Below are 10,479 nucleotides of genomic sequence, written 5' to 3' on the forward strand. Positions count from 1 at the left end.
CATGTCAATCCATCTGCACAAAAATCATAATAGTTATCCTCACATCTCTGATGGTTGCCCCTATTCCCTAACATCGACATCGTCCCCAAGCTTCCAACATCGACGATGTTGTGGGAGAAAATGGATTGGTCATCCATCAATCTTTTCTCTAGTGTTGTCGCGCTAGGCAAAATCTCGAGAGGGGTATTCAATAGATCATCATAGAAAGATACTTGTGACATGGTTCTCTTGGCGCCCAAGCGACTACGGAGGGTGGTAGTTGCTTAAGGTAGGCATTAGGGTTGCGGATGCAGGGAGCCCTTGGCGACGGTAACAAACACATCCTTAGCATGGAGGTTGCCAGGTTGCTGAGAACTTAGCGCAAAGATTGTAGTCCCCAATGAGATGTTATGCCGTTTGTCACCGATATTGACCGCAAGGTGTCACTGGAGACAATATTGTCGTTCGTTTGCATATTACCCAATACCAATGATCTAAAGTGAGAATCATACGATCTACTCCCTCCGTTTCTAAACATAAGTCTTTTTAAAGGTTCCAATATGGACTACATATAGAGTAAAATGAAAAAATCTACACTCTAAAATACGTCTACATACATTTATATGTAGTCTTTACTAAAATCTCTAAAAGATAATTGATAATTGTTATGTTTGAGCATGTTGTATGGTTGTGTTTGGATGAATTGGACTGTTGGTTGTTTAGGTTGCAAGTGTTTTCAGTTAATAGATTTGTCTATCTTACAGTTTCCGATTTCCTCCCCTCCATAGAAACCCACCGCTTGCAGCGAAGATATGACGAGATATGCACCGGCAGTCAATGTTTGATATACTAACAAATTGCAGCCGTCTACTTGATCGATGTCTATATAGCAAAAACTGCTCTCAAAGAAGGCTCTCATTGATGTCTCTCTTTTCTGAAGCCGGATCCCCTGACGTACGGCCACCTGACGTTGGGCTACTGACGCGTGGGTCCGGGTCCACACGTCAGCGAGTGCGCCGTACGTCAGAGGAGCTGCGTCCCTCTTTTCTATCTTTGAGGTTAATGGGCAAAAAAAACTTGTGGGAAACGAAAAACTGATTCTCTCTCATATCCATGATAAGTTCGTACTGCCATCATTCTTAAAATAGATACTAGCACAAATGCCCGTGCGTTGCAACGGGAGAAAACAATGATTTTTATCAATCAAGGTTGGCCGAGTCGAGGAACTATGTCGTGGAAGAATGGTCGCCATTGACAAAAAAGGATGGATGGATCAATTGAGGATCGTGGCGTGAGCTTGAGACGGGGGTACGATTTCGAGTAAATTAATTTGACTAAACAACATTAATTTTGGATTATTAGTTCTAATGGACAAGAGGTGGCAAATTCATTTCTGAAGAGAGTAAATGCATTGGTTGAGTTCGTTGGCTGATCTCCCGCCCCCTAGCACCCGAGGACTTTGATTTAAAGCTATGAACACCACGGGCTTCCTAATCGAGCAAGAATGACATGAAGACACCACTCTTGCCATTGCCATTGACAACTGAATCAAGGGCTAGCTGCTTGCTAGTGCTCCAAATCTTCTACCAGAAGCTTCCATGCCCACCGCCTTCGATGCTCACACAGCCACAAGCTTTCAATTCCATCGCTAGGGCTGCTTTGTTATGGGCAAACTGTTAGAAAATTACTTGTTTTAACTACAACATTTTAGTAGAAGAAGCACAATCCACAATACCATATTATCCAGAAAAACAAATTATGCATAATAGCTCATTTTTTCTATGCAATAACACAATATCTAAAATAAATAAATATCTGCTTCTTTAATATATACCACAAAGAAAAGAGATATGTAAAAATTCTTTATAGAGAATGCACATTGGTACATTTGGGTTTTTGGATAAACGAATGCTTATGATGGCACATTAAGAACTTATAGGTAAATTGAAAATAAGAAAGATTCCGTTGGAGGAGAAAACTAATTGAAGCAGCGGGTGCCAGATGATTAGAAGTTGTATCTTTTTTTTAGAGAGAGAATTTATTAGAAGTTGTATCGAAGACCATTGATGTCATGTGTTCATGTTTAAATTAGGAGTAGAATGGAGCAGCCAAAAGTGGTCAAGGCCACCGGTCATCATGTCATCGTCGTGCATTGGCACTAACGGGTGTTCATGGATGCCGTCGACTGCATGGACTCCGGCCTGCTGGCCGCCGTCGTCGCCAGCCGCCACAGCCCGCACAATGTGACATTGATTCCTTGCATTTTGTGGCTATATATACATTGATCAAGCTCCGCCACTCTCCTGCAGGACGTGCACATTGGCAATGGAGGCCGGCCATCACTTGATCACGAGCTTGCTTGTCTGTCTTGGAGCTAGCTTGCTGGATTTAATGGATCACCTTTGGCTGGTTGATTTTAGTACAACTCACGTGCGTATATAAAGTGGTGGGATTTGATTTAAAAGAGCGAGGTGGAACTAATATATTACACCGAATCACAGGTTTACCGAATGCTGAAGGTAGGTCGGCTGGCCAGCACCTATGTAGACTGAAGTAGAGGTTGGGAGTTCGACTCATAATTGGAACGTATATTTTTTTTTCACTTTTTTCGTAAGGCGGTAGGAGCAGGCCCATCAGAGGAACGCTGAAGCCCACCCTGTTGAGGCGTAACGGCCTTTGGGCTATGTTTTCTCAACGCACGAAACGACGACCAAAAATTCCATGTGAATAGTACCACCTCGCCAGATAGAAAAACTCAAAAAAATCATCTAATCGCGGGACGAAACCAAGAATATCACCTTGCTTTAATAGTAGGTATAGACTTGTACGTACTGATCTTATGTATAGTACGTATGCCGGTATGCGGTGTAATATGTTTGTTGAGACAAAGCTTTGACCAAACATATTATACCACATAAGATATGATGTGAATCTTAGTGACATCAAATTTATGTCACATAAATTACGTATTGATAGAATAATTGTTGGTTAAAAAGCCTTGTCTTGGCCAACCATAATGGAAATTATGTCTTGAAATGGAGTTAGATTTACAAAAAAAATCAAGCAAAACTAAATGTAATTCAAGGGCATGCAATGTGCAATTCGATCCTGGGGGCAATTTAAAAGAAGTGATTATTGTTGTAGCAAGCCACAATGTCGCCATAGGACGAGGCTGTTATACTGCTCTTTTTCACCAAGTGGCGCTACTGAAAAACATTGCACCCACCGATGAACACACGTTGAATTACATTCCTTTCGGCACAGGCAGATTATCATCAAATCAGTCAGCACACAAAAAGACTAGAACAGACTTCCTCGAAATAAGAACATCTACAAATCAAGTAGACACTAAATCACACACCCCGATTCGATACGACTATAATAGTACCACCCTGAGGAACATGAAGCCAGCAGAGCAACTATTGCTGACATACACAACGATGACCCAGGAGTGGAGACAGGGTGGCCGCAAGCTTGATGGCAAACAGCAACCATCTTAGTAGCGGTAAGTGGAACCGTAACCACCAAGACCTGACGATGAATATCCACTCCCGTCCATGTTAGAATAAGATGGCAGCGATGATGACGGGTAGGCCGAGCTGCCATACGGGTAGCTGGACCTATATAACGGATCTAATCCTCCTGGGTAACTGCTCCTCACAGGTTCTCTGTGCGTAGCCAGGGAGTCCTGAATGAAGAGGACAGTATATGAGAGTTTCGATCTTGCTAAAAGATGGCATTTTGAACAAGAAAAAAAATGTGCGATGTCTATTACCTGGATAAGCTGTTGAGCAGATTGTACCTGGGACGATGTCCCCTTTATTTCAACAGTTATATCATCAGGGCTTCCCAAACTCTCTTGAATTGTGACAACAGCACCACTGTTAGCCCGTATGTATGCAATGTTTGCTCCTTTGACCCCTATGATATCTTCTGCATAGGTAAGTGGGATTTGCATGGTTTGTGTTATCTGCATGTCATTTGTTCTTATCAGCAACAGTTCAATGTAAACAAACGTTAGGCTCTATTTGCAAACAACTCATTGTGTTATTTCCTAAAAAGAATAGATTGATGGATGTGATGCACACTGAACATGAATGGAAGTTGGACACTCTGACTAAAAAAAAGAAAGCCCACGGATTATTATTAAACAAAATATCTTATAGGAAGATTATAGGAAGAAAAGAGAGTACATGCAGAAACATAGGCAAAGACATACCTGTGTAAGTAGAGGGCCAGCACCATGCATTCCAGAAGGTCGTAATGCTGACAAGGCAGGATCTCGCCCATATAATGACACACCTGAGCGATGAATGTTATGTTCTACCAGCGGTTCCCGTTCAAGATACAAATGGTCCCTTTTCATTGGAAGAACATATTCATCACGCACTTCAGGTTGTTGATTTACTTGTGTAGAAACAATTGAATGATGTGGCATATCATTCCAAGTTTCAGCACTGCGATCTTGACTTACTGGGGCATTCTGATTAAAGAATAGGAAATGATATGTATTAGAAACAATATGGCGAAGCATAGCATGCATTAAAATATATGTGCTTACAGTCTTCTCAAACAATGGAAGTACACTATGGTCAACCAAAAACTTCCGGAGATGATTAGAAACTGCTTGCAGTGCTTTTAGAACTTTCTCTGTTTCACCCTGTATCTCAACTATCCTCTCATCGTCAGTTACATAGAAAGGCCGATCTCGCTCATCTACACAAATTTATACCCACGATGAGTCATATAGTATATATTATGCATAGCTTCGCACAACACAACAGAAAAAATAATGGATATTAAGCTATTAAATAATATCACAAATAAGCATATGCTTTTTAAAGTGCATAATGTGTGCACACTTCACACGTGTAGAAATATGAACTTTCACCATTCTATGCAATGATGTTCTTTCCTTGTTTAAATTCATTCCAATTTCCATATCTTCCGTGACCTATAATACAGTCCATTCTTAACATGTACTCCCTCTGTTCCATAATTCTTGTCATGGTTTTAGTTCAAATTAACCTCATTGCGAACTTTGATCAAGTTTTTAGATAAACGTATCTACATCATGAACCCAAATACATATCGTTAGATACATCATAAGACATATTTTCATATTATATATATTTTGTACTGTAGGTACAAATAGTTTTCTCTAGAAACCTGGTCAGATTGCAAAGTTTGACTTTTCAAAAAAAATGCACTACATTATGGATTAGAGGGAGTATGATAAACATTTCTTTTTGTGCTGGGAGGGACATGGAACACCTAATAGAAATGCTAGAGCAGAAATCCAACGGCAAGACAATCAACTGATGTACAAAAGCATTTGTGTATCAATATAAATACATCAGCCAAGGACATATTACCTACTGATATAACCCTTATTGTAGCACCCGTGCCCTCCTGGATTGCCTTAATTGAAGCACCTTGCTTCCCAATGAGGTTAATTGCTTGAGCTCCAGGAACCACCAACCGGGCAGCACATACACCAGGTGCAGCAGCTGTCTGGGTAGCTTCAGCAGCTCCATCTGTTATTCCATTGACACGTTTAAAAACTCTAATCAGAGCGTCCACAGCTGGAGGCAGCTCCAAGCCCAGATCTTCTTTTGCAGACACCAAAACCTGGAATGTCCAAGAGCCATGGTTTACTCAGTGAATCCAAAGGAGATCATCAGGCATGCAAGAGTAATAAAACGTACCCACTAACAGAAGAATATAATACTCCCTCTGTTCACTTTTATAAGACCTTGAAGACATTTCAGACAATGTGCAAAACAGCCTATTTTGAGTTGTCTGAAACGACTTACAAAAGTGAACGGAGGGAGTACAAATGATTTACACCATCAAGTACATAAATAGTTAAATACTCCCTCCGTCCCATATTAATTGACGCTCAAACGGATGTATCCAGCAGTTTGAGTGGCAATTAATATGGGACGGAGGGAGTAGTTCGCTATTCAACTTTATCCGACCAAAAGAACGGCAATCAATTCACACAATACTCCCTCCTTCCCACAAAATAGATCCCCTAAGTTTTGTCATAAGTCAAGCTTTCTTAAATTTGACCAAGATTATAGAAAACATTTTAACATTTACAATACAAAATCAATATCAATATATTCATCAAGAAATATGTATTCCTAGCAGATTTATTTGGTTATAGATGTTTGATATTTTTTCTATAAACTTGGTCAAACTTTCTAAGACAAAACTTAGGGAATCTATTTTGTGGGAATATGGAGTAATGGATAGATGGAATGGGTATACAAAACAATTCTCTGTGCACAACACTGAGCAAAAAAAAGACTGACTTTTCAGGAACATATTATGAGGGCCACCTATAAATACAAGTATGTATGCACATGCAATGCACATTTTAACATTATGGGAGATTATTGGTAGGAAAAAACATAAACTTGCTAATAGATTCGAAGCAAAAAACATCTTGATTTATAGATGCAGAAATAAATTGTATTATAAAGAAAATCGGAATTAACATATGCAATCTCCACAATTTGTTAACAAAGAATCCCGCAAAAAATGTTAATAAAGAAAAGAATTAAAAAATGAAATTTAATTTTACTTTATGTTTCTCCCCCAAAACCAACTTTTTTGGGCTCAACTCACTGCCAACCATAAGCTGCAACATGGCTGGCCCAAGAGGAATCAGTATGGGCCACGTCTCTTGAGAAGGATTAGCATACATTCTAGAACATGGTGGATGCAACAACCATGCACTGTTCACTGCGAATCCCACTACTTTCAACCTTTGGATTTAGGACATAAATTGTTAGGATTGATGGCTAGCTCTCATTCAAAACTGGTACACTGTATAGTAGTATAGATGTCAGTGGCTATAATTTTTTTTTCACATCTCCCCTTCTCTAAGATATAACACACCACCCTGGCAAGTACATGTACGGTTCACCACAATAAATGGCAGTCGTATATGAGATGAAATTGACGTGCAATCAAAAAATGACCCAAGCATGTCAATTTGGTTCGATGCCTCCAGCCTCCCACATCCCCTTATGTCTATTTCATGTATCAGCGAATCGAAATCGCACTTGAAGCACTGTAGGCTCAGACACTACGAGCTATGTCAAAGCACATTAACCACCAACCTATTTACCAGGATTCCAGCGACCATTGCTAACATGCAGCACCAATTGGACATGTAGAACAGAGAAAATTGTAATTCCAAAGTGCCAATCAATCTAACCATCAGGTATTTCAATCCCCAACTAGTCAATAACGGAATCCTGGCAGGAAAGAGCAAACGCTGGCTAAAGTTTGTGGGTACTCACAATGCGCTCGGTGGCGCCGACAGGGCCCTCGAGGACGCGGACCCTGGCCTTGGTCTCCTCCACGAGACGCTTGATGAGCTCGCCCTTCCGCCCGATGATGCTCCCGACCTTCAGCACGGGCACAACCATCCGGAACACGTTGTCCCCCGGCCACCCGGGCCACCTCTTCGCCTCCGGGACGGCCTCCGCCTCCGCCGAGGGATCGGCCTCCTCGGCGGCCGGCGGGGGCGGTGATGCGGGCGCACCAACCTCCGTGGCGGAGGCGGTGGCTGCGGCGGCGGGGTCGTCCATGGCGGTGGAAGCTGCCGACGCGACGGCTAGGGTTTGGGTGTGGACTGCAGCCGCGGGTGTGGAGAGACCTGTCAAGTGGAAGGAAGGGGATGAGGAGGAGGCGCACGAGATCTGGGTGTGCTTTTTGCTGGTTTGATTTCTCACGGGCTCTTCCGTGCCTGCGCTGACATATGGGCCAGATATTTTAGTTTAATAGGCCCCCACCTGTGCTGATATAACTGGGCTTTACCTAGCTCCTGCCGCCTCTGGGAGCTAGAGAAGTCAAATGGGCCGGTTTGTTAGTATTTTGAAAAAAAATAGAGAACAAACAAATAATGATTTATACTAACTTTTAAAATAAATATATATTTGAAATATTTTCCACCATTTCTAACAAAAGTTCATGTCAAATAAAAGGTTTATACAACTTATAAGAATTGTTTAACCACATAAAACAAATCTATTGTAAGTTTTTCTATTGAAATATGTCTCAACTCATATAAAAGTATTCAATTATGTCAAATAAAATTGTTCATACCGGAAGAAGTGATCCTAGCTCACTTGATTAGGGAGTGGATGTACAACTGAGCCATCCAGGTCCTCATGGACACGAGCTTGGTTTCTTATATTTAAAAACCCGATTTGTCGGCCTCCCTCATTGATTTCCTTTTAAAAACATGTACACACCTTTTAGAGAAATGATTCATGCAACTTCTAAAAGTTGACCTTAGAAAAAAACTTGAAAAGTGTCTTTCTATGGACATTATCATTTTATATGAAAAGCCTTTTTTTGGAAATATTTTACTCACCTCATGAAATTTGCTCATATATTTTGAAGAAAAAGAACTCCGTGATGCTAATTTGTAAGTATTGAATCGTCAAAAATCCTAATATATGAAAGTGAAAGTGCAAAAACAAGGGAGGAAAGATGACTACAAAAATGTTAAAATAATAATGGAAAATGAAACTAAAAGGTGAAAGTAAAAGAATGGAAAAGGATGAAAAGATAATGAAACAAAATGGATAAACCTCCTTAATGGGTCAGCTCAATGGAGAGAGTGGGATACATTGTGGAACCACCATATGGTGCTGGGATAGACCTCGACATGATGAGGTTTGGGGTATAGATATCCTCGGACTAGGTTGTGGGCCACATGTGATAGGGGCAGGCGGTGAGGCTGTGCTGGAGCATCGAGCCAATTATGTCGTTGTGTTATAAACATGAAAGTAGGATTTAACGGGTTCTTACCCATCTTTATCGGATTAGGGCAACAAGGAACCATGTAATTTTTACTCTTTAAGTAAATTTTGTAACCTGTAAATTGGTAGTGGAACATTAAAAAGGTGTCATCCCTAGTTTCTTCAATATAAGTCGCATCAATACTAAAGATGTATTTGACCATGAGGGAACAACCAAACCATTTGAGATGACTATGAGTAGACGAACTCTTTGTAGACACCTCATGTCGGTTCATAATTCTAGTTGTAATCTTGATGGGCTCACACATAGAAGGGTGCCCATATGGGATTCACACAAGGTAGTTTACCTAGGTTCAAGCCCTCACGATGAGGGAACCCCCTACTCATGATATATTGTACTGATGACGAACAACCTTGTATCAGAGCTAGTATATGGTGTATAATGCATGGTGAGGTCGCAGGGATCACTAGGTATGAGATTAGATGCCTAACATGCCTTATCCTTGCCTTATATAGGGGGAGACTAGGGTTTAAATGATCCTCGGGTCGGTTATATCCAACTAGGATCCTCCGAGGTCCTTAGGAAGTTTTCCTTATGTGCCAAGCAGATGACGCACTGTGGTGAGCCCTTTTGCTAGGTTGTGAGCTTGGCACGCCCCATCGCCTCATAGTCCGACTCCTGGCCTGTTGGTGATAGGCTCTCCCGCATCACGCTAGAGCTTGCGGTCATGGTGGATACGATGCAATGGAGGAGGATGTGGAGCAGAAGTGTTGTGGTGTGGAGTTTAGTCGGGTGTGGCTGCCTTTAAACAATGAATTCTAGTGAGCCCGAGTGTCTGGGTGCGTCAATGTGCGGCGCCGTACTTGGTTCCTCGACCAACGAGCCTACTTAATGGTGGCATACAAACGAACGGGCATTGAATGGGGCGTGGTAGATATCTGTCCCATCCCGTACAATAAACGTCTCTCCGGCATTGAACATGACATGGAGCGGACGGCGCTCTCAGACGACGCACCGCTTTAATGCCGACGCAAGTGAAAGGCCGCGTCCGCTCTGGGCCGGCGTCATTCAAGAGTGACCGCTCTACAGCAACATGAATGCGGGCAGCTACCGTCCGACGGAATGTACGCGGGCAAGGGAGGAGGGTTTTCGATGGGCCTGGGTAGTCAGGAGCGGGCGTGGCAGCGGTCCAGACGCCTGCAAATCCCCCTCCCCTCACTTTGTCTTCGGTTTCCAGGGGAAAGCATGTCCGAACTGGCCTATAGACTAATACAAGACCGTGTTGGATGGCAGAACACGTCCGGGCCACGCGGTCCAGATAGTTGCAGGCAATTTGAGAGTCGGCGTTGGAGATGATCTAAGGACGCAAGTAAACATTAACACATTATGGAAAAGTACCGGCAACATATTGGCAGTGTGATATGACAATATTTCATAAGTTGGGTGAAAGTGCAACTAATCCCCGGGTGGTTTTGGTAATTCATAATAACATATACATCATTGATCTAATGCTCATTGGTAATAGATTTCAAACAAAAGATTAATTATTGGCATGGCAAGGACATGAGAATGTGGACCCTCAAAATGCAAAGGATATACATTGGCAAAGGTTCAAGACTCTACATTTTTGGTTAAGTGATCCAAGATCACATTAAGTCCACAGGAAAGCCAATACTATTAAAAGGGGATGAGGTTTTGATCATGACTCAATTT

The 10,479-nt window shown here is 41.9% G+C and overlaps 1 protein-coding gene across 1 annotated transcript; it reads right to left on the reverse strand.

Moving 5' to 3' along the window:
• Positions 1–3,075: 3,075 nt before the first annotated feature.
• Positions 3,076–7,685, reverse strand: LOC119275648 (RNA-binding KH domain-containing protein PEPPER-like). Its single transcript, XM_037556546.1, has 6 exons — positions 7,296–7,685; positions 5,355–5,610; positions 4,541–4,695; positions 4,199–4,462; positions 3,755–3,949; positions 3,076–3,667 (listed from the first exon to the last, which is right to left on the reverse strand). Exons 1-6 carry the CDS (start codon positions 7,584–7,586, stop codon positions 3,476–3,478), a joined length of 1,353 nt encoding a protein of 450 aa, XP_037412443.1. The 5' UTR covers positions 7,587–7,685; the 3' UTR covers positions 3,076–3,475.
• Between the last annotated feature and the right edge of the window lie 2,794 nt (positions 7,686–10,479).

Source organism: Triticum dicoccoides, chromosome 1A, assembly GCF_002162155.2.
Source record: "Triticum dicoccoides isolate Atlit2015 ecotype Zavitan chromosome 1A, WEW_v2.0, whole genome shotgun sequence".
Classification (NCBI taxonomy): Eukaryota; Viridiplantae; Streptophyta; class Magnoliopsida; order Poales; family Poaceae; genus Triticum; species Triticum dicoccoides.

What these genes read in the sequence shown, in the direction of transcription:
- LOC119275648 (XM_037556546.1), bottom strand. Translation starts at nt 7,586, where the DNA reads ATGGACGACCCCGCCGCCGCAGCCACCGCCTCCGCCACGGAGGTTGGT. An exon ending in AATAAGGGTTATATCAGTAG is followed by an intron (nt 4,696 to 5,354) that starts GTAATATGTCCT and finishes AAATTTGTGTAG; the next exon opens with ATGAGCGAGATCGGCCTTTC. An exon ending in CTGGCCCTCTACTTACACAG is followed by an intron (nt 3,950 to 4,198) that starts GTATGTCTTTGC and finishes AATGACATGCAG; the next exon opens with ATAACACAAACCATGCAAAT.